This window comes from Melanerpes formicivorus, unplaced genomic scaffold (assembly GCF_026170545.1).
Source record: "Melanerpes formicivorus ecotype bairdi unplaced genomic scaffold, bMelFor1.0.p_v2 SCAF_115, whole genome shotgun sequence".
Lineage (NCBI taxonomy): Eukaryota > Metazoa > Chordata > Aves > Piciformes > Picidae > Melanerpes > Melanerpes formicivorus.
The window spans coordinates 215,411-242,876 of NW_027142467.1; the positions used below are offsets into that span (position 1 = coordinate 215,411).

The window sequence follows — 27,466 nt, forward strand, 5'->3', positions numbered from 1 at the left end:
GCTGCTTGCCCACCCCTGTGCAGGGCATGGCTGCCACTGATGCTTGCCCACCCCCAGGCAGGGCATGGCTGCCCCTGCTGCTTGCCCACCCCTGTGCAGGGCATGGCTGCCCCTGCTGCTTGCCCACTCCTGTGAGGGCATGGCTGCCCCTGCTGCTTGCCCACCCCCAGGCAGGGCATGGCTGCTCCTGCTGCTTGCCCACCCCCAGGGCAGGGCAGTGGGGCCATCAGGGCAGTGGGGCTGGCAGGGCTGTGGGGTCAGCAGGGCAGTGGGGCTGGCAGGGCTGTGGGGCTGGCAGGGCAGTGGGGCTGTGGGGCTGGCAGGGCAGTGGGGCTGGCAGGGCAGTGAGGCTGTGGGGCTGTGGGGCTGGCAGGGCAGTGGGGCTGGCAGGGCTGTGGGGCTGTGGGGCTGGCAGGGCAGTGAGGCTAGCAGGGCAGTAGGGCAGTGGGGCTGGCAGGGCAGTGGGGCTGGCAGGACTGTGGGGCTGTGGGGCTGGCAGGGCTGTGGGGCTAGCAGGGCAGTAGGGCAGTGGGGCTGGCAGGGCAGTGGGGCTGGCAGGACTGTGGGGCTGACAGGGCTGTGGGGCTGGCAGGGCTGTGGGGCTGGCAGGGCAGTGGGGCTGGCAGGGCTGTGGGGCTGTGGGGCTGGCAGGGCTGTGGGGCTAGCAGGGCAGTAGGGCAGTGGGGCTGGCAGGGCAGTGGGGCTGGCAGGACTGTGGGGCTGACAGGGCTGTGGGGCTGGCAGGGCTGTGGGGCTAGCAGGGCAGTAGGGCAGTGGGGCTGGCAGGGCTGTGGGGCTGGCAGGGCAGTGAGGCTGTGGGGCTGGCAGGGCAGTGAGGCTGGCAGGGCAGTGAGGCTGACAGGGCTGTGGGGCTGGCAGGGCAGTGAGGCTGGCAGGGTTGTGGGGCTGGCAGGGCAGTGGGGCTGGCAGGGCAGTGAGGCTGGCAGGGCTGTGGGGCTGGCAGGGCTGTGGGGCTGGCAGGGCAGTGAGGCTGGCAGGGCTGTGGGGCTGGCAGGGCAGTGAGGCTGGCAGGGCAGTGAGGCTGGCAGGGCTGTGGGGCTGGCAGGGCAGTGAGGCTGGCAGGGTTGTGGGGCTGGCAGGGCAGTGGGGCTGGCAGGGCAGTGAGGCTGGCAGGGCTGTGGGGCTGGCAGGGCTGTGGGGCAGGGCAGTGCCAGCTGCCCCGCTTTGCATGGCTCAAGCCCTCGTGGCTGGCGCTGGTCCGAGGCGCCTGTCCCAAGCCCTGGTCACCAGGAGTGGCTTCCAGAGGCGGTGCCTGAGGGGCAGAAGCCTGCCCGGGCCCCAGGGAGGGCTGAGGGTGAATCAGGCCAGGCTGGAGGGGGGGCCTCACCTCCTGGGGTCTGGGCAGGAGGCTGCCCTGCTGGCTGCTCCCCACCCCAGCCATGAGCCTCTGTTTCCTGCCAGCCCAGCAGAGGGCTGTGGGCACAGCTGGGTGCTGAGAGCCCGGGCAGCAGCTGGGCAGCCTCACTGCCAGGCTGGGAGGACACAGAGGCCACCCTGCTGCCACCAAGGGAGCCCCCCCCCAGAGCAGGGACCAGCCCCTCAGCCCCGGGCTGACCATGGCAGGCAGCAGCCAGGGAGGGAATCCTCTTTTGAGGGCAAGCTGCTGCCCAGCTCCCTCCCCACCCTGCCCCTCCTGGGGGCACCACACAGAGCCAGCAGCATGCACCACCAGCCTCAGGGTGGGAGCAGCCAGCAGCCACTGTTGGCATGGCTGGAGGGGCGCTGGGGGACTCCCAAGGCAGCCCCTGCAGCTGGCAGCCTCTCACCAAAAACCCCCAGAGCTGGGGCACCCAGGCCAGACCCTGACAGGTCACAGACTGAGCTGGGTCCCCCATGCCCCCGAGGAGGGCAGGGCAGAGGGCACAGGGCCCTCAGGGGACGATGGGGCAGTTGTATCCAGACCCCTCCCCAGCAGGAGAAGGGCACTCAGCTGGTGATGGAGAAGTCACCTCTGGAGCCTGGTGTGTGGCAAACATCTTTTTGCAAGGCCACATGTCCCCTTCCCCTCCCCCCTGCAGCCAGGGCAGCCCACCCTGTGCCATGGTGCCACAGTGAGGGACCCTTGGCACCTACCTGCCCACAGAGCCTGGAGCTTGGGCAGCGTGGAGGCTCTGCCCTGCTGCAGAGGAGGAGTGCCTGGTGGGTCCCAGAGGGGCAGAAGTGCCCCTGTGATGAGAGGGAGGGCAGAAGTACCCCTGGGATGAGAGGGAGGGCAGAAGTGCCCCTGTGATGTGAGGGAGGGCAGAAGTGCCCCTGTGATGAGAGGGAGGGCAGAAGTGCCCCTCTGATGAGAGAGAGGGCAGAAGTGCCCCTGTGATGTGAGAGAGGGCAGAAGTGCCCCTGTGATGAGAGGGAGGGCAGAAGTGCCCCTGTGATGTGAGAGAGGGCAGAAGTGCCCCTCTGATGAGAGAGAGGGCAGAAGTGCCCCTGTGATGTGAGGGAGGGCAGAAGTGCCCCTGTGATGTGAGAGAGGGCAGAAGTGCCCCTGTGATGTGAGGGAGGGCAGAAGTGCCCCTGTGATGAGAGAGAGGGCAGAAGTGCCCCTGTGATGTGAGGGAGGGCAGAAGTGCCCCTGTGATGAGAGGGAGGGCAGAAGTGCCCCTGTGATGTGAGAGAGGGCAGAAGTGCCCCTGTGATGAGAGGGAGGGCAGAAGTGCCCCTGTGATGAGAGGGAGGGCAGAAGTGCCCCTGTGATGTGAGGGAGGGCAGATGAAGTGGCATGAAGACAAACAGAAGCCACCCAGCCTCCAGGCTGGGGTAAGCCCCCAAGGCACTCACCTCCCCTGCCCCATCAGTCTTGGGGCTCACTGGGGACTGTAGAGGGTCCCTGGGATACTTCCAGACCCATTCCCTGGAGCTGAGAGTGGAGATCACCCAGCTCCAGGCCCAGCCAAGTGGGGGATCTGCCAGGAGCAGCCCCCAGGGTGCCCCAGCACTGTCCCCAGAGCAGTGTCCCCGGGGAAGGAGGAGGCCTTGCTGCCCCTCCCCTCCCCACGGGCCCCAGCTGTGGCCAGCAGAGCGAGGGAAGGGGCAGAGGGGTCAGGATCCCAGTGGCTGAGGAGCTCCTTGGAGTGAGAGATGCCCCAGGGAGGGCTGCACAGGAGCAGGCAGAGCTGAGCAGCACTTCTGCCCCAGGGGCAGGCTCAGGGCCCTGCCTGTGGGTACCAGCAGTGGCAGTGTTGGGGCTCCCAGGGCACAGAGCCACACCACAGGCAGCCTTCCCCTGCTGCGTCCTCCCCCACCCCACTCTGACACTTCCTTGACCCCTAGTAGCCCCCACACCAAATGCCAGTTGCAGCATGGGTGCCCCATTCAGTGCCAGCCACGCTGCAGCTGCTGGCTGCACTCCTGCCAGCCCCACAGAGCTGCCACAGGGCAGGGAACCCAGCCCAGGCCCCTGGCAGAGGCTGCCCTGGCAGGAGGCAGCCTGGGCTCCAGCCTGGGGACAGCAGGAGGGCTGTGGGACTGGAGGGGGCAGGGGCTGCCCGCCGCAGGTGGCTCTGCACCGGAGCCTGGCTGCATGCCGCATGCTGCATGCCCCCCTGCATGCTCACCTGTGCTGCATGTGTGTGTGTGCCAGGCTGGGCTGCATGGCACAGCTGGCACACCTGTGGGTGGAAGCCAGAGCCTCTCTCCCCCCGGCCCTCACCAAGCCGTGCAAGCGGCGCAGCCCTCCCGGCCCTGCCCAGCGCTGGGGGCTCGCCCTCCACTCTCCCCTCTGCTCCCTGTGACTGGGGCACTGCCCAGGCACAGCTCAGGGCTGGGAGCCTCTGGGTGCCACCTCCTTTGCTGTGCCCTTCACAGCCAGCTGATGCCACAGGCAGCGGAGGAGCTGCTGCTGTGCAAGGGTCACTCTGCTCGCAGGAGGCTGTCAGCAGAGCTCAGCTCCCAGCCACGTGCCTGAGCTCCACATGCCTGCCCTGAGGAGCTCTGCATGGAACCAGGCCAGGCAGAGAGCAGAGCACCAGCCTGCAGCCTGGCACAGCATCTCCACTGACCACTGCCTCCTCCTGTGCAGCCAGCTGGGCAGGGTGGACCCCCAAGCCCTCTGTGCCAGCAGCCTCTCAGCCTGGGCATCCTCTTGCTCCCACCCCCTTCACACCAAGCAAACCACCATGGCCAGGGCTGAGCCTGCCCCTGGGATAGCTGAGCCTGCCCCTGGGAGAGCTGAGCCTGCCCCTGGGAGAGCTGCACAGAGTGCAGCAAGGGCAGAGCTGAGCCTAGGCCTGGGAGAGCTGCACAGAGCAGCAAGGGCAGAGCTGAACCTGCCCCTGGGAGAGCTGAGCCTGCCCCTGGGAGAGCTGAGCCTGCCCCTGGGAGAGCTGCACAGAGCAGCAAGGACAGAGCTGAGCCTACCCCTGGGAGAGCTGCACAGAGAGCAGCAAGGGCAGAGCTGAGCCTACCCCTGGGAGAGCTGCACAGAGAGCAGCAAGGGCAGAGCTGAGCCTAGGCCTGGGAGAGCTGCACAGAGAGCAGCAAGGGCAGAGCTGAACCTGCCCCTGGGAGAGCTGAGCCTGCCCCTGGAAGAGCTGCACAGAGAGCAGCAAGGGCAGAGCTGAGCCTGCCCCTGGGAGAGCTGCACAGAGAGCAGCAAGGGCAGAGCTGAGCCTGCCCCTGGGAGAGCTGAGCCTGCCCCTGGGAGAGCTGCACAGAGAGCAGCAAGGGCAGAGCTGAGCCTAGGCCTAGGAGAGCTGCACAGAGAGCAGCAAGGGCAGAGCTGAGCCTGCCCCTGGGAGAGCTGCACAGAGAGCAGCAAGGGCAGAGCTGAGCCTGCCCCTGGGAGAGCTGCACAGAGCAGCAAGGGCAGAGCTGAGCCTGCCCCTGGGAGAGCTGCACAGAGAGCAGCAAGGGCAGAGCTGAGCCTGCCCCTGGGAGAGATGCACAGAGCAGCAAGGGCAGAGCTGAGCCTGCCCCTGGGAGAGCTGCACAGAGAGCAGCAAGGGCAGAGCTGAGCCTACCCCTGGGAGAGCTGCACAGAGAGCAGCAAGGGCAGAGCTGAGCCTAGGCCTAGGAGAGCTGCACAGAGAGCAGCAAGGGCAGAGCTGAGCCTGCCCCTGGGAGAGCTGCACAGAGAGCAGCAAGGGCAGAGCTGAGCCTGCCCCTGGGAGAGCTGCACAGAGCAGCAAGGGCAGAGCTGAGCCTGCCCCTGGGAGAGCTGCACAGAGAGCAGCAAGGGCAGAGCTGAGCCTGCCCCTGGGAGAGCTGCACAGAGCAGCAAGGGCAGAGCTGAGCCTGCCCCTGGGAGAGCTGCACAGAGAGCAGCAAGGGCAGAGCTGAGCCTGCCCCTGGGAGAGATGCACAGAGCAGCAAGGGCAGAGCTGAGCCTAGGCCTGGGAGAGATGCACAGAGCAGCAAGGGCAGAGCTGAGCCTGCCCCTGGGAGAGCTGCACAGAGAGCAGCAAGGGCAGAGCTGAGCCTGCCCCTGGGAGAGATGCACAGAGAGCAGCAAGGGCAGAGCTGAGCCTAGGCCTGGGAGAGATGCACAGAGCAGCAAGGCTCCTGCAGCTGCAAGGAGCCTCCTGAGAGTCTCTGTGCCAGGCTGGTGATGTGCAGTCAGCCCTGGGTTGCACTTTGCCCTTTCTGTAGCAGGCAGATTGGCTTCAGAGCTCAGAGGCTCAGTATCTGCCAGGACCATGGAGGTGCTGCAGTGGCCACCATCGAGGTCTGCCCCTTGACAGGAGGAGGTGCCCTGGGCTCTTCACCCCCGCCACAGAGCTTCAGGGACTGTGGCACAAGCTCCTGTGCCTGAAGGCTGCTGAGGAGCACCTGCAGGCCCTGCACTCCTCCTGCAGATCCCCAAGGGCCCCTGCTTGCCTCTGCAGGCTCTGGAGCACGTGGCCTGCGTGGGGCCCAGGGGAGCAGGAGCTGTGGCAGTCCCTCTGGGCCCTCTGCAGAGGCAGGGCACACTCCAAACTGGGGCACCAGATTCAAAGGACATCCTGCCAAGCATCCTCCTTCCCCTTCATGCTGCTGAACTGGAATGTGGAGCACCTGGAGAGCAGCTTCCTTCCCTGCTGCCTCACCACAGTGCAAGGTAGAGGAGAGGCAAGAGAAAGGAGAAGGAAGGCAGCACAGCCAGGCCCTGGCACAGTGAGGGGGAAGCTGGCACAGGCTGTCCCCAGGAGAGGGACAGGATCCACATGGGGCAGGCAGTGCTGCTGTAGACAGAGCTGCACTGGCACAGACAGACTGCAGATGCTCTCCTGGTGTTCCCTGAGCCAAGGTGAGAGCCCAGGGCCAGGGGCTGGATGCCTGGGTGGAGCTGAGCAGCATCACAACTGCCACAGGAGCTCTGAATGTCCCCAGGGTCCTTGGGCTTTCTGGGCTGGGCCCAGCACCTCTCACTGTCCCAGGGCATGGTTGTGCAGTGCCCTGGCCCCTGCTTGGCATGCCCAGCTGCTGGCAAGCTCTCACCTCATAGCCAGGGGCTGCAGACTCCATCCTTCTCTGCCCCTTGCCCCAGAACCTTATCATGGAATCACAGAGTTGTCTGGGTTGGCAAAGCCCTCTCAGATCATCCAGGCCAAGATAACCCAACCCCAGCATGGCCACCAAACCCTGGCCCCAGCAGCCATGGCCACAGGGCCCTGGAACCCCTCCAGCCATGGGGACTCCATCACCTCCCTGGGCAGCCTCTGCCAGGCCCTGACCACTCTGGCAGCAAAGACATTTTGCCTCCTCTCCAACCTCAGCCTCCCCTGGCACAATCTCAGGCCATTCCCTCTCCTTCTCTCACCTGAGAGCAGGGAGCAGAGCCCAACCCCCAGCTCCCTGCAGCCTCCTCTCAGGGAGCTGTAGAGGTCTGCCTTGCTGGCCCAAGACTTCTGCAGGCAGGAGGCCTGCTGGAGGGCAGGAAGGCTTTCCACAGGGATCTGGCCAGGCTGGAGCCATGGCTGAGGCCAGTGGTAGGAGGTTCAAGAAGGCCAAGTGCTGAGAGCTGCACTTGGGGCACCACAACCCCAGGAAGGCTCCTGGCTTGGGGCTCAGTGGCTGGAAAGTGCCCAGCAGAAAGGGCCCTGGGGGTGCTGGGTGACAGCAGCTGAACAGGAGCCAGCAGTGCCCAGGTGGGCACAAAGGTCACCAGCAGCCTGGCCTGGAGCAGCAGTGCTGTGGGCAGCAGGAGCAGGGCAGGCATGGTGCCCCTGGGCTGGGCACTGGGGAAGCCACAGCTTGAGTCCTGGCTTCAGTTTTGGGTGCCACAGTATAAGAGAGACATTGAGGGCTGGGGCAGGGCCAGAAAAGGGCAACCAAGCTGGAGAAGGGTCTGGAGAAGAGGGCTGGGGAGCAGCAGCTGAGGGAGCTGGGGGGGTTGGGTGTGGAGCAGAGGAGGCTGAGGGAGACCTCATTGCTCTCTGCAGCTCCCTGAGAGGAGGCTGGAGCCAGGGAGGGTTTGGTCTCCTCTCACAGGCAACAAGTGCCAGGAGGAGAGGAGGTGGCCTCAAGCTGTGCCAGGGGAGGCTCAGGCTGGAGCTCAGGAACAATCTCTTCCCAGAAGGGCTCTCAGGCACTGTCCCAGGCTGCCCAGGGGGGTGGTGGAGTCCCCAACCCTGGAGGCTGCCTGGATGTGGTGCTGAGGGCTGTGGGGCTGTGGCTCAGCAGCAGTGGTGGCTTGGGGAGCTCTGGGGCAGTGCTTGGGCTGCAGGAGCTCAAAGGTCTCCTCCAGCCTCAACAGCCCTGTGAGCATCAAAGTGCTTCTCAGGGCCCCTGTCCCCTTCAGCAAAGGTCAGAGACAGCCACACCGAGTGACCTGTGGGCCCTGTCCCACATGCAGGCAGCTGGGCAGCAGCAGAGGCAGCAGAAGGGGCTCTGTGCCCTGGCTTCTGTAGGAGCCTGCCAGGGCGCCCCCAGCAGCTGCTGAGGCACAGCTCAGTCCTGCCAGCAGCAGCCCAGAGGCCAAGCAGGAGGCCTGCAAGGAAAGCCTGCAGCAGCAGCAGGGCTGGGGAGGCCTGGCCAGCTTTGTGTCTCACCAGCTGGTGCCCACCTGGATCCTGCACCCAGGCAGCCCTGGCTCCTTGTGCCCTAGGGAATAAGGGCCCCTGGCTCCTGGGCACACATGATGGCAGCAGCCCCATGGCCAGAGTGGTGCCACAGGCTGCTGGGGTTCTGCTCCAAGCAGTGCTGGGCTCAGCCCCTGCCCCCTCCCAAGCACAGCCAGCAGCAGGCTGGCAGGACAGGGGCTGCCCCCTGCCTCCTCTGGGCAGAAGGAAGCCCTGGGAGTGAGCTACACTGCTGCACCTGGATGGAGCCTCCCTCTGGCACCCCCCAGAGCTCCTCAGGACAGCAGCAGCCTCTGAGAGCTGCCTGCAGAGCTGAAGCTGCTGCACCTGGATGGAGCCTGCCTCTGGCACCCCCCAGCACTCCTCAGGACAGCAGCAGCCTCTCAGAGCTGCCTGCAGAGCTGAAGCTGCTGCACCTGGATGGAGCCTGCCTCTGGCACACCCCAGAGCTCCTCAGGACAGCAGCAGCCTCTCAGAGCTGCCTGCAGAGCTGAAGCTCATCCCAGTGCTGCACCTGGATGGAGCCTGCCTCTGGCACCCCCCAGCACTCCTCAGGACAGCAGCAGCCTCTCAGAGCTGCCTGCAGAGCTGAAGCTCAGCTGAAGCTGCACCCCAGGAGCAGACTGAAGCCAGCTGTGGCTCCCAGAGGTGCTGTGAACACGGAGGGCAGCAGGAGCCGGCGCTGCTTCCTCCCACTTAGCTGCCAGAGGGCTCCAGCACCCCCAGAGCAGGATGCAGACACTGCCTGGTTAAGCACACAGCCCTGGGGAGCTGGGCAGAGCCACAGCTCCAGCCAGCAGAGCCTGAGTGGATGCTCTCAGCAGCTGGAGCTGCACTCAGCTCAAGGCCCTTTGCTGCTCCCCCCCGGGCTGTCCCAGGGGCTGCACATGGCTGCATCCCTCACAGCTCCCCTGGCTTTTCCATGGCTCCTCAGCTCAAGGCCAGCTGCAAAGCAAGTTAAGCACAAGACCAAGGCTTGCCCCAGAGAGCTCAGCTTGCTCCATCCTTCTCCTGGCCTGTCCCACACCACACATGGCTCTTGTCCTGACCGCCCCTGGGCTGGCATCTGGCTCCTGGCTGTGCCTCTGAACACCTCCACAGGCACTCCACAGGGCAGCAGGCAGTGGCAGTGGTCACTTCAGGTGCTCAGAGCTGCAGACCCTGGTGGAAACATCAGCTCACCCCTCTCTAATGAGGGAACAGCAGAGCACATCTGTCTTAAGTTACCTGCAGAGTGATCTCAGGCAAGTCAGAAGGACTTTTCTGGCTGCAGGGTGGCACAGGAGGACTTTTCTTGCACAGGGTGGCACAGGAGGACTTTCCTGGCTGCAGAGTGGCACAGGAGGACTTTCCTGGCTGCAGGGTGGCACAGGAGGACTTTCCTGGCTGCAGGGTGGCCAGCACAAGGTCTGTGTCTATGTGCCCACACAGGTCTCTGTGCCCAAGCTGCTCAGGAGGGACTCGTGAGGGCCTGGACTGGCTTCAGAAATTAGATGCAGCCACCAAGAGTCCTTTCCACCTCAGAACCCTTGCTGGGTGTGGAACTCAGTGAGGGGCTGGGCTGCAGCAGCCCTTGCTTGGGCTGTCCTGAGCAGTGTGTTGTGCCTCAGCCTACCTGAGCCTGAGCCTTGCCTTGGCCAACCTGTGCCCCAAAGCCCAGCACAAGCCTGGTGAGAGCCTTCCCCTGGCCCCACACCCTGCCTGGCCTGGCACAGCTGTGTGAGCATGGCCCCGGGGAGGGCTGGGGCGGGCAGCACTGCGGGGAGCTGTGCCCAGAGGCATCACAGGCAGGGCTGCCTGGCACGGGCTGGTGAGGGAGGGGTGGAAGGAGCTGCCTTGCCCTGGCACAGGGGTCCGAGAGCTCTCCTTGCCACCCGTGCCCCCCTCAGCCCCAGGGTGCCGCCCCTCAGTGCCGGCCTGGCTCCCGCAGGTGCCTCAGGGGGAGTGGAGCAACAGCCTGTCCCGGGACAAGGAGAGCGAGATCCCGTGCCGGCGCATGCGGAGCGGCAGCTACATCAAAGCCATGGGCGATGAGGACAGCGAGGACTCCGACGCCAGCCCCAAGCCCTCCCCAAAGACTGCAGCTCGGAGGCAGAGTTACCTCAAGGCCACCCAACAGTCCCTGAGTGAGCAGAGCACTACACAAAGGTAACGGTGGAGCTCCTCCGGGAGCTCGGCACTGCCCCTCGGGGGCCGCCTCGCCAGCAGCGCCCCCAGGGACAGCATGGAGCTGTCCCCCCTGCCCACACCTCCCCTCCTTCTCTCTCCACACTGCACCTCTCTGTAGGTCATCTCCCCCCAGCACGGAGTGTGCCTGCCCCAGCAGTGCCACAGAGCCACACAGCTGCTGAGGTTGGAAGGGACTTTGAGACCCCTGAGTCCGAGCACAACCTCCCGGCTGAGGCTGGGGTCTCCCAGCTGTGCTGGTGGGGCGAGGGCACCTGTCAGAGGCTGTCCAGGCAGGAGTTCTAGCCCCATCTGCTCTCAACCTCTCCATCAGGGACTGGGGGCTGTTTCTCATGCACTGTGGTGGTAAGTCTCTGCTGCTCCACAAGCAGGGACCCTCTCGCCTCCGAGGAGGCTCCTCTCGTCCCTCTCAGGGGAGAGCGTGGCCGTGCTGCACCCACCAGCACTGACCGCTGCCCCTCCTGGTCTGCCTGCGGCGAGCAGAACCGGGCAGGAGCTGCGGGGCCAGGGGCAGAAGAGCTCCGCGGGGCCAGGGGCAGGAGAGCTCCGCGGGGCCAGGGGCAGGAGAGCTCCGCGGGGCCAGGGGCTGGAGCTGCGGGGCCAGGGGCTGGAGAGCTCCACGGGGCCAGGGGCAGGAGCTGCGGGGCCAGGGGCTGGAGAGCTCCTCGGGGCCAGGGGCAGGAGAGCTCCGCGGGGCCAGGGGCAGGAGCTGCGGGGCCAGGGGCTGGAGAGCTCCTCGGGGCCAGGGGCAGGAGAGCTCCGCGGGGCCAGGGGCAGGAGCTGCGGGGCCAGGGGCTGGAGAGCTCCACGGGGCCAGGGGCAGGAGCTGCGGGGCCAGGGGCTGGAGAGCTCCGCGGGGCCAGGGGCTGGAGAGCTCCGCGGGGCCAGGGGCAGGAGCTGCGGGGCCAGGGGCTGGAGAGCTCCGCGGGGCCAGGGACAGGAGCTGCGGGGCCAGGGGCAGGAGAGCTCCTCGGGGCCAGGGGCTGGAGAGCTCCTCGGGGCCAGGGGCAGGAGCTGCGGGGCCAGGGGCAGGAGAGCTCCTCGGGGCCAGGGACAGGAGAGCTCCGCGGGGCCAGGGGCAGGAGAGCTCCCCGGGGCCAGGGGCAGGAGAGCTCCGCGGGGCCAGGGACAGGATAGCTCCGCGGGGCCAGGGGCTGGAGAGCTCTGCGGGGCGAGGGGCAGGAGAGCTCTGCGGGGCGAGGGGCAGGAGAGCTCTGCGGGGCCAGGGGCAGGAGAGCTCCGCGGGGCCAGGGGCTGGAGAGCTCCGCGGGGCCAGGGGCAGGAGAGCTCTGCGGGGCCAGGGACAGGATAGCTCCGCGGGGCCAGGGGCTGGAGAGCTCTGCGGGGCCAGGGGCAGGAGAGCTCTGCGGGGCCAGGGGCAGGAGAGCTCCGCGGGGCCCAGGGGCAGGAGGTGCGGGGCGAGGGGCAGGAGAGCTCCGGGGGGGTGGGAGCCCAGCAGCGCTCCTGCACACCAGCCCAGGCTGCCCACGGGGCAGGCAGAGGAGACGAGCAGGGCAGGAGGCGAATGCAGAGAGCTTTCCGTGCTGGTGGCTCCGGAGGAGCCTGCCCCAGGTCCTTGTGCCCTCAGCTTTGGGCAGGGCCCTGCTTTCATCCCGTGGGGATTTCCCCTCCGAGCCTCTGCTGCTCTGATGGAGGGCAGAGCTCCCAGCCCCGTGCTCCTGGTTAGCTGTGGAAGACACTTGGCACAGCCCACGGGCTGCTGGGACTGTGCCATCTGCTTGGCTCCCCAGGTGTCCCAGAAGAGAAGGCTCCCAGGAGACCTTCTGGTGGCCTTCCAGGATCTGCAGGGGGCTGCAAGAGAGCTGGGGAGGGACTTTGGAGGGGGTCAGGGAGGGATAGGGGTCTGGGACAGCTCTGAGGGGGACAGAAAGCCAGCAATGGGCACTGGCAGCCCAGAAGGCCAAGGGCAGCCTTCTGGGCTGCCAGTGCCCATTGCCAGAGGTGGAGGGAGAGGATCCAGAGGTGGAAGCCTCCTGCCTGGAGGTGTTTGCAGCCAGGCTGGAGGTGGCTGTGAGCAACCTGCTGTGGTGTGAGGTGTCCCTGCCCCATGGCAGGGGGTTGGAGCTGGCTGAGCCTTGAGCTCCCTTCCAGCCCTGCCAGCTCTGTGGTTCTGTGCTCTCTGGGACCCAGCAGGAGTGCCCCATTGGCACCCTGGCCTGGGTACCGTCCTGAGGTCAGCAGGGATGAGCTCTGGGACCAGCTGTGGAGGGAGCAAGACCCCCAGTGCCCTGAGCCAGATGGGCAGCAGGGCAAGGGGGGCACAGCAAAAGCTGTCCCTGGTCTGTGTGGGGATGCTGTGTGGAGTCCTTAGCAGCCAGGCTGCCACAGGCTGGCAAAGCTTCAGCTGCTGCTGCTGAGCAGGGTGTGAGCAGCACAGGGGCAGGAGGAGGCAGATGCCAGCACAGGTGAGCTGCTGCTGCCCAGCAGACAGAGCCAGGGGAGAGTGCAGGGCAGCAGGCAGGGGGACACCCCCATGGTGGCTCCAGCTTGTGGACCAGGTGCTGCCTTCTGCAGAGAGCTGGTGACAAACTGAGCTGCAGGGAGCCCTGGAAGTGCTTGTTCTGAATCCTTCCCTGTGCCCTGCTCTCACACCCACCCCAAGGGCAGCATGGCTGGGCCTAGTGGTCTCTGGTGCAAAACAACCAAGTTGAGAGACTGAGGTCTCCCTGGACTCATTGTCCACCCAGCTCACCTCCCTCGGGGTATGACCCCACCTGGATGCTGGGCTCCAGCCAGAGCCCACAGACAGGCAGCTGTGAGGCCTACAGAGATGCTGAGGGGCCTGGAACAGCTCTGCTGAGGGAAGACTCAGAACTGAGGCTTTTTAGCCTGGAGAGAGCAGCCTGGGGGGGATCTCATCCCTGCTGAGCAACACTCAGAGAGTGGCTGGCAGGGGGAGGGGGCCAGGCTTTGCTCAGTGGTGCCCAGTGGCAGCACAAGGGGCAGTGGGCACAGGCTGGAGCATCAGAAGTTCCATCCAGACATGAGGAGGAGCTTCTATGATTTAAGGGTGCTGGAGCCCTGGAGCAGGCTGCCCAGGGTGGGGTCTTCATCTCTGGACACTCAAAAGCTGCCTGGATGTGTTCCTGGGTGACTCTGCCCTGGCAGAGGGGTTGGTCCCTTCCACCCCCCACCATGCTGTGATTCTGTGAAGGAGCTGAGTCAGGGCAAGGTGGTGCTGAGCAGGAGGCCATTGCTGGCTGAGCCATGGCTGCAGCTGAGGCCAGGAGGGGTCCTGGCAGGGCTGGGTAGGACTCTGTGGTTGCTGCAAGTGCTGCAAGTCCCCAGCAGGAGACCTGCTGGGAGGAAGGAGCCTTGCTGGGAAGGAGGGGGCTCCACAGCTCTCAGCACCACACTCCAGCCAGGGCCATCAGGTCCCAGCCTGCCTGTCCCCTCCAGCCCAGGACTGCCAGGGCTTCTGCCTGGCACAGGCCAGCAGCAGGAGAGCCGGAGCCTGAGCATGGGCACAGCTGCCATCTGCTGACCACCCCCTGCCTCCACCCTCCCCACCCAGCAGCTTTGTGGGTGCTGTGAGGCCTCCCTGGGGTGCCCCACCAGCCTGGAACACCCTTGGGACAGCAGCAGGAGCTCCATGACCCGGCATGGCCCCATGGCAGCCCTCACCAAGACCCTCTCTCTCCTTGGCCATCTCTGGGCTCCACCAGCCAAGGGGCAGCAGAACTGTGGTTTGGGACAGGAGGTGCTGCAGGGGGGACAGCTGCAGCTCTGCAGGACAGAGCACAGAGCAGTGAGAGCCCCTGGGAAGGTCTTTGCCCTTCCCCTGGCTGCTTTGTGACTCATTGCCCACAGGCAGGCTGCCAGCAGGATGGGCACTGGGAGGCTGGCAGGGACACCACTGACTCACCCCGGGGTGCAACTGAGCTCACAGGCAAAACCTTCTCAGGCTGAGGGAGACAGACACCAAAGGGATCTCCCAGAGCCTGGGGGGCCACATAGCCCTTGGCCACTCAGCAGCAGGTCCCCTGGGGGCTGTGTGTCTGCTTCCATCACTCCCTGCTCTCATCACGCCCCAGGCTGCAGGCTCAGGAGATGCCATGGTCCTTCCTGGAGCTCCACACACTGCAGAGGGCTCCTGCCCAGCTGTGACACTTCCTGCCCTCAGCCCTGCTGTCCCCCAGGCTGGTGAAGGACAGGGCACAGGGGAATGGCACCCCAAGGGTCCTCTACAAGGGGCCATCTGCAGTTGGAGAGGGACTGTCCCCACGGCTCACCCAGGCTGATGTGGCCAGCCCTGTCCCCCACCAGGGCCCAGCTGGCCTGTGACAGCCTCCCTCCAGCAGGCTCTGTGGTGGCTCAGAAGAGCAGGAAAGCTTCATCCTTCCTACTGCTGCTGAGCCCTAGGGCACAGCCACCCTGCTCCTGCCACAGCCTGCAGCAAAAGCTGCTCTGCAGATGCCAGCCCCCTCTGCTCCTGCAGGGCTGCCCTTCAGGCCTGGCTCTCCTTTAGCTTTTAGCTTCTCTCCAGGTTGTGTTTTGGGTTCCTCTGCAGGATTTAAATCATTTAAGTGAAGAAAGGAAAGAAAAAAAACCACAAAAGCCAAATCCTGCAGATGTTCCCAACTGCAAATGCCATCCAAGAGGCATCCCTCACCCCCTCTCCCCAGCAGGCAAGGCAGGCAGGAGCCAGCTTCCCTCCCCAGCAGCCTGTGTGAGAGCTGCTGTCACCAGGGCTGAACTCTGGGGGACTGCCACGGATCCCATCTGCTCCAGCTGTACCAAGCTGGCATCTGCAGTGCATCCCTGGGGCAGCAGGACCCAAAGCCTTGTCCCCTCTCCTTCCCCTGCACACTGCCAACCTTCATCCATGCCCCGGGCTCCACAGCTCAGGTCAGAGGTGCAGTGGGAGCCAAGCGGTGGACGTGGTGCCCAGCATCACATCTGTGTTGCCAGCTGTGCCTGGGAGAGGGTCTGCAGGCAGGGCTGGTCAGACTCCCCTGCCATGGGGACCCCACTCACAGCTGCTCTCTTGGCTGGCAGGAGCCTGGACCGCCTGGACTCTGTCGAGATCCTCCTACCTCCGAAGTTCCCCACCTGGGAGGAAGAATACAACCAGATCCCAGACAGTGTCACCGAGTCCAGCTGCATCAACCAGGTGAGACACAGCAGCTCTGGGCCCATGCACACAGCTCTCAGCTCTATGCCTCAGCACTGACCTCTCTACCCCAGCACTTAACTCTCTGCTCCCCCACAGTGAGCCCTCTGCCCCAGCACTGAGCCCTCTGCCCCAGCACTGAGCTCTGCCTCCAAGGACTGAGCCCTCTGCCTCCAAGGACTGAGCCCTCTGCCCCAGCACTGAGCTCTGCCTCCAAGGACTGAGCCCTCTGCCTCCAAGGACTGAGCCCTCTGCCCCAGCACTGAGCTCTGCCTCCAAGGACTGACCTCTCTGCCCCAGCACTGAGCTCTGCCTCCAAGGACTGAGCCATCTGCCCCAGCACTGAGCTCTGCTTCCTACCACTGACCTCTCTACCCCAGCACTTAACTCTCTGCTCCCTCACAGTGAGCCCTCTGCCCCAGCATTGAGCTCTGCCTCCAAGGACTGAGCCCTCTGCCCCAGCACTGAGCTCTCTGCCCCAGCACTGAGTTCTGCCTCCAAGGACTGAGCCCTCTGCCCCAGCACTGAGCTCCCTGCCCCAGCACTGAGCTCTGCCTCCAAGGACTGAGCCCTCTGCCCCAGCACTGAGCTCTCTGCCCCAGCACTGAGCTCCCTGCCCCAGCACTGAGCTCTGCCTCCAAGGACTGAGCCCTCTGCCCCAGCACTGAGCTCTCTGCCCCAGCACTGAGTTCTGCCTCCAAGGACTGAGCCCTCTGCCCCAGCACTGAGCTCCCTGCCCCAGCACTGAGCTCTGCCTCCAAGTACTGAGCCCTCTGCTCCAGCAGAGCTCTGCTTCCTACCACTGACCTCTCTACCCCAGCACTTAACTCTCTGCTCCCCTACAGTGAGCCCTCTGCCCCAGCACTGAGCTCTGCCTCCAAGGACTGAGCTCTGCTGCCCAGCACTGAGCTCTCTGCCCCAGCACTGAGCTCTCTGCCCCAGCACTGAGCTCTGCCTCCAAGGACTGAGCCCTCTGCCCCAGCACTGAGCCCTCTGCCCCAGCACTTAACTCTCTGCCCCAGCACTGAGCTCTGCCTCCAAGGACTGAGCTCTGCTGCCCAGCACTGAGCTCTCTGCCCCAGCACTGAGCTCTCTGCCCCAGCACTGAGCTCTGCCTTCAAGGACTGAGCCCTCTGCCCCAGCACTGAGCCCTCTGCCCCAGCACTTAACTCTCTGCCCCAGCACTGAGCTCTGCCTCCAAGGACTGAGCTCTGCTGCCCAGCACTGAGCTCTCTGCCTCCAAGGACTGAGCCCTCTGCCCCAGCACTGAGCTCTGCTTCCTACCACTGACCTCTCTACCCCAGCACTTAACTCTCTGCTCCCCCACACTGAGCCCTCTGCCCCAGCACTGAGCCTTCTGCCCCAGCATTGAACTTTCTGCCCCAGGACTGACCTCTCTACCTGAGCACTGAGCTCTGCTTCCAAGGACTGAGCTCTCTGCCCCAGCACTGAACTTTCTGCCCTAGGACTGACCTCTCTACCTGAGCATTGAGCTCTGCCTCCAAGGACTGAGCTCTGTTGCCCCAGCACTGACCTCTCTGCCTCGGCACTGACCTCTTCCCCAGCACTGAGCTCTCTGCTCCCCAGGACTGAGCTCTGCTCCAGCACTGAGCTCTCTGCTTCCCAGCATTGAGCTCTGTCCCAGGACTGAGCTCTGTGCCACAGCACTGCGCCCTCCACCTCAGGACCAAGCTCTCTGCCCCAGCACTGAGCTCTGCCCCGAGACTGAGCTCTCTACACCTGCACTGAGCTCTGCTGCCCCAGCACTGAGCTCTCTGCCCCAGCACTGAGCTCTGCTGCCTCTGCTGCACACCTCACACACACTCTGTGCCCACACATCACACCTCCACATGTGCCTGTGCTGCTCCATCCAGAGCACACTGAGCAAGGGCAGCAGCGTGGGGCAGGGCTCAAAGCATTGGGATGGACACCATGAGGCTGAGCATGGAGGAGGGTTAGGGGATGGGCACCAGGAACCAGAGCATGGAGGAGGGTTAGGGGATGGGCACCAGGAACCAGAGCATGGAGGAGGGTTAGGGGATGGGCACCAGGAACCAGAGCATGGAGGAGGGTTAGGGGATGGGCACCAGAAACCAGAGCATGGAGGAGAAGAGATGTGCTGCTTGTGGGGCTGTGAGCCCTCCTGCAGCCCAGGCCCTCGGTGCCCTGCCTGGTCTCTCCTGGGCAGCCCTTGCTGCGGAGCCGCGGGCCGGGCAGGGGCAGTGGTGCGGCCGTGCGTGTTCCTTGTGCTCTGTGGCGTTCCTCGTTCGGCCGCGGCGCTGTGCTGGTGTCTGAGTGCGCGCAGGGCAGGGGGCAGCACCGTTGCGTTCTCGTCCTTGGCGTGTCCATCCATGTCCGACCCTGTCCCTGCCTGCAGACCAGGGGTGGGCTCCTTGTGACCAGTGCCAGGGCCCCGACGGCAGACCAGGGGTGGGCTCAGTCTGTGCTCCCTCCCCGTCTGAAGCTGCCTTTCAGCACCTCCGTGCAGACACCAGGGAGGTCTCTTTGCTGCAGGGTCTGAGCTGCCCGCGATGTGCCAGGAGCTGCCCAGGCAAACGCCCCAGCCCCAGACTGGTAGCTCTGTGGCACTGGGGGCAGGGCAGCCGCCACAGCCCCCGCTCAGGCCCGGGGCTGCTGTCACCACCCTCCACGTCGCGGGGAGGTCACTCGTAGCTGGGTTGGGGTTTAGAGACCTCCCGCGGGTCTGCTGAGCCGGGATGGAGCTGGTCCCGCCGCCCGTGTGCGCTGGTCTCACCCTTTGGTGTGTCTGCCCTGCCCCTTCAGCCAGAGCCGGCAGCGCTGCCTGCCCTGCCCTGCCCTTGGGGTGACCCCCAGCACCTCCCCTGCCTGCCCAGCAGGACCCCGGCGTGCTCCGGCGCAGGAGCATCCCCGGCTCTGAAAGGCCAATCCACTGCGCTGGGGTTTGTCCCTGCTGGCCTCCGCCTTGCAAACCGCTGGAGGTCCCGCGGGGGTGCTCGCTGGCATCCGGCTGGCACAGCAGGGGCGCCAGTGGCCGCAGGGAGCCGGCCGGTGCCCCCAGCGCTGTTTGACCACGCCGAGCTGTGCCCTGTGCAGAGGGCCAGCCCCAGGGCCAGGTCTCTTCCCTCAAGGGCACTCTGAGCCTGCATCCTGCCCAAGAGAGGATTCTTTCCAGCAGCTCACGCAGGGCTGAGTGTGCTCTGCAGAGCAGAGATGAAGAGGAGGGGGAGGAGGGGGAAGGGATCCGTCCCCACAGGCAGCACGGTGTCCGTCTGTCTGTCCTTACGCCGAGTGTGTGCTGTGGCTTTGCTGTGGAGCGTAGGCAGCATTGCTTCCGTGTGGCTCCTGTCTGGCACGGGCACAGAGGGCACAGCAGCGGGGTGGTCACCTCCTGAGGGTGAGGAACACTGTCCCCAGCAGGGAGCACTCAGCCTGCCCCTCCCCCCCGGCTCTGGGGGCTGCGGAGGGCCACTGCCGCTCCCGGCCGCGCTGCCAGGCGCTGGCCCACGGTGGAGCTCCCCAGAGCTGCTCACCGGGAGCCAGCCCAGGCCTCGCCCGGCGGGCACAGCCAGCCCCTGCGTGCCAGGGGATGCCCAGCACTGTGTGTCCCCGGCGTGCCCTGTCTGCCAGGGGCTCCTCTGGGGCTGGGGGCGTCCCGTGGAGCTTTGCCATGCTGTGTCTGTGCCGCTGTCTGAGGGCCCCTGCGGCACCCCGCTTGGCATCTCCGGAGCTGTACTGCAGTGTGGGCAGCGGCGGCCCCGGGGGCAGGCTGCCTGCTCCCTCGTCCCTGTGCAGTGGCTGTCTGTCTGAGGGGCCCTCCCGTTCCTGGCCTTTAACCTTCTCCAACTCTTTCTTCCAGATCTTTGGAGCCCCCTTACTTATCCCTCAGATATTTACCCATGGAGAGCAGGTACCGTCCCGCTGCTGCTTCCCTCTTCCTTCCTCACACAGCCTTCTCCAGGCAGCCTGGACACCCCTGGCAGGGGGTGAGGCAGGCTGGGGGGCAGCACACACCCGTGGCCAGCAGCAGGAGGAGGAGGAAGCACTCCTGGTGGAGGCACTGCAGGGCAGCTGGAGAGCTTGGTTCCCCTGGCAGGGGGTTAGGGACCATGAGTTTTAGGGGCAAAGGAGAACTTCCTGAGCCAAGCTTTGTGGAGCTCAGGTGCAAGAAATCCTGCCCCTGAGGATGAAGAAAGGGCCAAGAGAGATGGAAGTGGGCAACAAGGTCACTCTCAGCATCTCTCATCTGTACTTCAGAATTGCTCTTCTTTAGCCTGGCTCTGGTTTAACCCAGGTGAGCCACTCCTGAGTCCAAGTTTGATCAGCCACCGCTGCTGGAGAGCAGGGCAGGGCTGTGGGCATAGGTGAGAGGGAGATGGGGGCAGCAGGAAGAGCAGAGAGTGAAGCTGCCCCTGCTCAGCTCTCACCTTGCTGCAGCCTGCTGCTGAGCCCTCTCCCACCCCTCTGCTGCAGACGGGACCAGGATGGGCTCCCAGTGGCGCCACCCAGAACCAGCCCAGGCAGCCTGCTCCTGGTCGAGCATGGAGCTGTCCCCCCTGCCCACACCTCCCCTCCTTCTCTCTCCACACTGCACCTCTCTGTAGGTCATCTCCCCCCAGCACGGAGTGTGCCTGCCCCAGCAGTGCCACAGAGCCACACAGCTGCTGAGGTTGGAAGGGACTTTGAGACCCCTGAGTCCGAGCACAACCTCCCGGCTGAGGCTGGGGTCTCCCAGCTGTGCTGGTGGGGCGAGGGCACCTGTCAGAGGCTGTCCAGGCAGGAGTTCTAGCCCCATCTGCTCTCAACCTCTCCATCAGGGACTGGGGGCTGTTTCTCATGCACTGTGGTGGTAAGTCTCTGCTGCTCCACAAGCAGGGACCCTCTCGCCTCCAAGGAGGCTCCTCTCGTCCCTCTCAGGGGAGAGCGTGGCCGTGCTGCACCCACCAGCACTGACCGCTGCCCCTCCTGGTCTGCCTGCGGCGAGCAGAACCGGGCAGGAGCTGCGGGGCCAGGGGCAGGAGAGTTCTGCGGGGCCAGGGGCAGGAGCTGCGGGGCCAGGGGCAGGAGAGCTCCGCGGGGCCAGGGGCAGGAGCTGCGGGGCCAGGGGCTGGAGAGCTCCGCGGGGCCAGGGGCAGGAGCTGCGGGGCCAGGGGCAGGAGAGCTCCGCGGGGCCAGGGGCAGGAGCTGCGGGGCCAGGGGCAGGAGAGCTCCGCGGGGCCAGGGACAGGAGCTGCGGGGCCAGGGGCTGGAAAGCTCCGCGGGGCCAGGGGCAGGAGCTGCGGGGCCAGGGGCTGGAGAGCTCTGCGGGGCCAGAGGCAGGAGAGCTCTGCGGGGCGAGGGTCTGGAGAGCTCCGCCGGGCCAGGGGCTGGAGAGCTCCGCGGGGCCAGAGGCAGGAGAGCTCTGCGGGGCCAGGGGCAGGAGAGCTCCGCGGGGCCAGGGGCAGGAGAGCTCCTCGGGGCCAGGGGCAGGAGAGCTCCGCGGGGCCTGAGGCAGGAGAGCTCTGCGGGGCCAGGGGCAGGAGAGCTCCGCGGGGCCAGGGGCAGGAGAGCTCCTCGGGGCCAGGGGCAGGAGAGCTCCTCGGGAACAGGGGCAGGAGAGCTCCTCGGGGACAGGGGCAGGAGCTGCGGGGCGAGGGTCTGGAGAGCTCCGCCGGGCCAGGGGCTGGAGAGCTCCTCGGGGCGAGGGACAGGAGAGCTCCGGGGGGGCGAGGGTCTGGAGCGCTCCGCGGGGCGAGGGACAGGAGAGCTCCTCGGGGCCAGGGACAGGAGAGCTCCTCGGGGCCAGGGACAGGAGAGCTCCGCGGGGCGAGGGTCTGGAGCGCTCCGCGGGGCCAGGGGCAGGAGGGGAAGGGCAGCGGCCGGCCGCGGGCAGGGTCTGACTGGCCGTGCCCCTCTTGCCCCGCAGGCAGCGGAGCCGGAGCTGGGCGAGCAGTACGAGGCGGTCTGCGACTCTACCTACAGCGAGCCCGAGTCGGCGGCCGCCGAGGTGCTGGACCTGCCCCTGCCCAGCTACTTCCGTTCGCGGAGCCACAGCTACCTCCGAGCCATCCAGGCGGGCTGCTCCCAGGAAGAGGACACGGGCTCCGTCCGCTCCATCTCCCCTCCGACCACCGGCAGCCTCAGCGGCAGCAGGACCCTGCCCACCAACAGCAGTGAGTGCCCGCGGGCAGCCGGCAGGGCGGCAGGGGGCGCGGGGCACACTGCTGCCCACATCCCGGGAGGCGTCGAGGGCATGGGAGGAGGGGCTCGGGCACCCGTGTCTCCAGCCAGAGCTGTCCAAGACCTCTGTGGGTTCGTGGGGGCTCGCTCTGTGCCGGGGAGGGAGCCCAGCGGCCGGGCCTGGCACGGGGCTGGCTGGGGCTGGACCTCGGGATGCAGGCTCTGGGTGCTGGCATCTGCCCCCCACAGCTGCTGCAGACTACAGAGCTCTGGGAGAGCTCCAAGTCTTCATTCAGTCAAACAGAACCCAAGCCTGAGTAGCAGGGCTGGCAGCACCTCGTGGGTGCCCACCTTGCCCAGGGGCACTGGCTGCTCTCTCTGCCTGCATTCCTGCAGGGCTGCAGGGGCAGCAGAAACCTGCAGCATGGGCAAGCAGCCCTGCTGCCCCACATGATCAGTAGCTTCTATCTTCCTCCTCCTCTCCACTGTGCAGCTGTTGTTACCCTGATCTAGGCTGCAGCTGACAGTTCTGATGCCTTTCTGAAACCCTTGGGAACAAAAATGTCTCTGAGGGGCCCTGCCCAGGCTGCCCCAGGGGCTGAGCACATCCCAGACACCTTCAGGCATGGGCAGGAGCTGGGGCTGACAAGAAAAGGGAGGGCAGAAGGCATCTGTCTCCATCCCTCAGTGATGGAGCTGTGTGGCAAGGCTTTGGGGCTCACCATGAGCTGCTTTGCACAGGGCAGGACTCCTGGAGAGAGAGAGTCTGGAGGATGTGGCAGGGGGGGAAAGGCAAACGGTGCAAATGTTCTCCCTCCAGCTCCACAGGCTTTGGGATTTTGCCCCAGAGGGCCCCAGGCAGCTCTGACCTTGCCCAGCCAGGGGCCCAGCCAGCCCAGACCCCAGCAGTGCAGCCCAGGCAGCAGAGTGCCAATCCTGGGCTCACCAGCACAGCTCCAGTGCCATGCTGGTGCCAGCACAGCTCTGTGAGAGGCAGAGCAGGGCTGTGTGCCAGGCTCACAGTGCTGCCCAGCCTGCTCCCTCCCCTGCAGGCAGGGCAGAAGAGGAGCTGGGCAGTGTCACCCTGCTGCACCCAGCCCTCAGGTCCTTCTACACCTTCCCTCAGTGGGATGCTCAGGGTTCACCCTTTGGCTGGGCTTGCTCCAGCTGCTTTCTGCCCCAGAGACAGAGCTGCAGCAGCCACACAGGTGTCTGACAGCACTGAGTCCTGTTTGCCCCTCTCCATCAGGTGTACAGAGACCAGAAACCCCAGCAGGGCCTGGCATGGGCTGCAGACAGAGCCTGCTCTGGCTTCCCAGGCACTGAGAAGCCTTCCCAGAGCCCAGGAGCCTGCAGCCTGGGTGCAGAGGGCAGTGTTACACCCAGCTCTGGATGCCCTGCTGGATGCAGGCATTACTCATGCCAGGCCCTTCTCCTCTTGTTAGCAATTACTGTGCTGGGCAGGGGCCTGGCTGCTCCCCACACTGTTAGTCAGGGCTGACTCCATGCCCCAGAGCAGGGGTGAGGCTGCAGGCAGCCCTGCTCAGCCCCTGTGGCTCCCCAGTCTCTCCCAGGAGGCAGCTCCTAGCCTCACAGCAGAGCAGATCTCTTCTCCCAAGGCCTGGCAGGAGCTGGCTCTCCAGCACACCAAACCTTCTTTTCCCCAGTGCCCCCTCTGGGATGGGTCAGGGCTGCCCACACTGCCCAGCAGGGCTGCCCTGCCCCCTGCAGTGCTGCCAGAGGAGGCTCCTGTCAGCCCCTGGGCCTTCAGCAGCCAGGTGGGCAGCGAGGGAGGCAGGGGGGTTGCCCCAGGCTGCTGCTGGCTCAGGAGAGCAAGGAGCAGTGCCCAGGGCAGGCAGCACTGGGAGAGGCCAGGAGCAGGGAGATGCAAGAGCTGGGTTTGTGTTCCACCCAGGAAGCAGGGAGTGCAGGCTCTGCCCTGGCCTGGGGACACGTGTGGTACAGCCAGGCTCTGCCTGGGGCTGCCTTTGCCAGGGCACCACCTGCAGCAGGGCCTTTGCCTCTCCTGGGAAGTGTGTGCCAGGCTGTGGGGGGCAGGGAGGGGCAATGCTCTGGAGGTGCTGCTTCTGCAAGTGGCTGCTGAAGGATGGGCAGAGCTGCTGGGGTTAGCTGTGCAGAGCTGCAGCTCTGCTCTCCCTGCTGCCTTCTGGGCACTGCAAGCTCTGCCAGGGCTGGAATCCCCAGGAAGATGCTCAGGGAGGTTGGCAGGACCTTGCCAGGAGAGGAACCTGTTACCTGCCTGTGGTGCTTCTGGGCACTTGATCTGCAGCCTCTGTGCCTGTCAGCTCCTGGCCAGGTGCTCCAGGTGAGGCTCAGCCATAGTGCAGGGCACAAGGAGCTGAGGGGTCCCTGCCAGGAGCAGCTTTGGGAACTGATCAGAAAGGTGATGGCTTTGTGCTCCCTGACATGGCAGTGCCTGGGCATCGTGCCAGGCACACACCAGAGTGGGCAGGAGGAGTCCAGCATCTCACCAGGGCTGTGCAGTGCTGCTGGCAGTGTGGAGGCAGACAGCAAGCAACCCGTGGGGCCAGCAGGGTCAGGTCCAGCAGGGCCAGGTCCAGCAGGGCAGGCTGGGCTTGGCATGAGCTCTGGCACTGAACCACACAGCTGTGGGGGCAGGCTCAGAGCAGCTCCTCAGGCTTTGAGGACAGCACAGAGGTTGAACCAGAAAGCAGCTGAGGGCACGAGGAGGTGCAGGGGGCTCGGTTGTGGGGAGGGCAGTGGGTCTGGGGTCTGTGTGGGGAGCAGGGCTGGGGGAGCCCTGGCAGCTGCAGGGTGGGTGCTGCCACAAACCCTGTGCCACTCAGGTGTCGCAAGGCAAGGAGCTCCCACTGGACAGCCAGCGAGGCAGCTGATGAGCTGCCCTTGCTCAGCCTCAAACAAAGCCCAGCTGGGGCCTCCAGAGCCCCACTGCAACCTCTTCAGCTAACTGCCAGGCAGCCAGCCCACAGCCACACAGCAGCACAAAGGGCTCCCCAGGCCCAGCTCCTGCTGAGGAGAGGCTGCACTGGGAATTGCTTGCTTAATAGACTGCTTGCAGTACAGAGCTGGGTGTTTGATGCCCAGGGGCAAGAGGAAGGCAGAGGAGAGCAAAGCACAGCCAGAGGAGGTGAGGATGCCCAGCACAGGGGTGCCAGGTGCCTGTGGCAGCAGGGAAGGCTCACACCAAGCCAGCTCCTGCCCCAGCTCTCCCCCACCCTCAGGAAGCTGTCTGGGAAGGTCAGCCCTGCTCCAAGCATCCTGCCCTGGGATTTGGCAGCCTGTGCCCAGGTGCCTGCCTGCTTATCCTCTGCCCAGATCACTGCCAGTGATGCCAGGATATCCATGCCTGCCACCTCCTGCAGGACAGGGCTGTGTCTGTTGAAACACTTACCAATGGCTACATAACCCTCAGAGTGTGAGCTCTGGAAGGCAGTGACACCAACCCCCCCAGCTCTCCCTTTCTGCATCAGCCTTGAGTCTGGCAGCACTGCCCTGACCAGCTGCCCAGGCTGCACACACCTTGGGCCCTTCCCTACAGCAGGGCTTTGCCAAGCCCAGGCTGGCCACAGCAGCACTGCCTGGGACAGACAGTCCCCAAATCCATGCCCCAGTAGCTGTCCTTCTGCCTCCAGCCTGCTCTCTGTCTTCTTTGTATTGCCTTTTTTTCCCCTGCCATCAGTAGAGAGGTGGCTCCAGGCCCATTGCTGTGCTGGGAGCTCTGTCCTGCCCTGGGCAAAGGCAGATCCCAGCCTGGTGCCTGGGCACTGCTGCCCCTGCAGGAGAAGTGTGGCTGTGCTCGGTGGAGGAAGGGCAAAGTGGCTGCACAGCTCTGTGTGCTGTCCCAGCACAAACCAGCGTGGTGCTGAGCACATCTCCAAGGGCTGCATCGCTGTGGGCTGAGCTGCCCCAGCTTCTGGGACAGCCACACAGTGAGGGCTGGGCACAGCCAGCCGTCCCTTGCTCACAGTGTGTCACAGAACCTGGCATGGCTTGGCTTGGAAGGGAGCTGAAAGCTCAGCCAGCTCCAGCCCCCTGCCATGGGCAGGGACCCCTCCCACCAGCACAGGCTGCTCAAGGCCTCATCCAGCCTGGTCCTGAACACCTCCAGGCAGGAGGCAGCCACAGCCTCCCTGGGCAGCCTGTGCCAGGCTCTCCCCAGCCTCACTCTCAACAATTTCTTCCTCCTCTCCACTCTCAGTCTCTCCTCTCCCAGCTCCAAGCCATTGTTCCTCAGCCTGGCACTCCCAGCCCTTGGCCAGAGTCCCTCCCCAGCTCTCCTGGAGCCCTTCAGCTCCTGCAAGGCTGCTCTGAGGTCTCCCTGGAGCCTTCTCTCCTCCAGGCTGCACAGCCCCAACTCTCCCAGCCTGGCCCCACAGGGGAGGTTCTGCAGCCCTCTGCTCATCTCTGTGGCCTCCTCTGGAGCCTCTCCAGCAGGTCCAAGTCTCTCTCGTGCTGGGGGCCCCAGAGATAGACACAGGACTGCAGGTGGGGTCTGAGCAGAGCAGAGGGGCAGAATCCCCTCCCTGTGCTGCTCTCCCTGCTCTGGCTGCAGCCCAGCACTCAGCTGGCTCCGGGCTGCCAGCACAGCCCTCCTCCGCCTGCTCCTCTGTGCATGGTAATCAGCTGCTTTCTGGGTAGGAAGGCAAGTTCTTCTGCTCTGCTCTCTCCTGGCATGCCTGCCCTGTGGGGAAGGAGCAGTGGTGTGAAGGCAGAGGGAAAGCCAAGCCAGGCCCAGCCACCCTTGCTCAGCCTGTGCCGGAGTGGCCGCAGCCAAGGAGCGAAGCAGCGCTGCGGCCCCTTGCTAATCGCATCAGCCTGCTCTGACCCCACACGGCCTTTGAGGAGGGAGGCTGCCATCACTCCCTTCAGATTTTCTCCTTCTTTTTGACCTAGATTTCATGTTCCAGAAATAGCTTTCTCTGACATACCAGCAGGAAAGGGATTAGAGAGAGTGTGTGTGCCAGGGAACGCGGCGCCTGCGTTCTGCTCCCCCAGCGCTCGCAAGGGAAACACAGCGGCAGGTGCCCAGGTCCCACCAGCTCCTCCCGGGCCACTGGGGCACCCAAACCTTCCTGACAGCTCCTTCTCTCCACCTGTACCTGCTCATTTCCACCCCCCCACCCACCCCCCCAAGCCTTTTGTTAGCCTGGGAACTCCATTCCCACCCCCCCATGCCTTCTTTCCCAGGGAGCCTGCGCCATGGCAACAGCCTCACCCCCACCCCCCAGCCCAAGACATCCCTGTCCCTCCACCTCCTTGCTGAGAGGCTTCAGCTCTGCTTCAGGCAGCACCCAGAGCAGCAAGCTCCCCTTCTGCTGCCCACAGGTGCCTCTGCCTCTCTTGGCACCCAGGAATGGCTGCAGCAGGTTTGAGCCCCACCAAAATGTCACTTGCCCAGGCCCCCAGGACAGGGGCAGCTGGACCCACAGGTGATGCTGTGCCCACAGGTGATGCTGTGCCCACACATGATGCTCTGCCCACACAAAAGCAAAAGCTGGGGAGGTGGAAGTGGCTGCCCACAGCACAGCTCCAGGTCCTGGCCAAGCCTGATGTCTCCCAGCAGAGGCCATCTATGCCAAGGGGCAGGAAGAAAGGCAGCTGCCAGCATCTTCCTTCAGTGATACAGTCAGAAAGCCAAGTCCCTGCTGCTCACTTTTATCAGCCTGGAGGGCAGGAAAGGGAGTCAGCAGTGCTGGCCTCAAGGGAGAGAAGGAGACACCAGAGCACCCAGGGGTGCCTCTGGGGGAGCAGCAGCAGGGAGCCCATGCAGGGGTGCAGCACTCACGGGGCAGAGCAGTGAGCCAAGCACAGCAGACACCTGAGCTCTCTTCTGAGGGTGAAGGCCCTGGTAGTCTTCTGGCCCTGCTGCCATCTGGGAGAAGAGGGTGGGCACAGAGCTGCCCTGGTACCAGGCAGTCACAGATGCTGCTTTTTGTCCCTGCTCAGCACCTCTCTGCATCTCCCTCCGGGGCCGCGGGGCCTGTGC

General features: G+C 65.3%; 1 protein-coding gene across 1 annotated transcript in view; it reads left to right on the forward strand.

Annotated features, from left to right (window-relative positions):
• DLGAP4 (DLG associated protein 4) overlaps positions 1-26,393 on the forward strand; it is a 138,961-nt gene extending 112,568 nt beyond the window's left edge. Inside the window, exons 5-9 of the mRNA XM_068167346.1 lie at positions 9,949-10,166; positions 15,225-15,339; positions 19,178-19,228; positions 21,224-21,470; positions 26,374-26,393. Coding sequence (XP_068023447.1) covers positions 9,949-10,166; positions 15,225-15,339; positions 19,178-19,228; positions 21,224-21,470; positions 26,374-26,393 — 651 coding nt within the window. The remainder of the gene's footprint in view (positions 1-9,948; positions 10,167-15,224; positions 15,340-19,177; positions 19,229-21,223; positions 21,471-26,373) is intronic.
• The last annotated feature ends 1,073 nt before the right edge of the window (positions 26,394-27,466 follow it).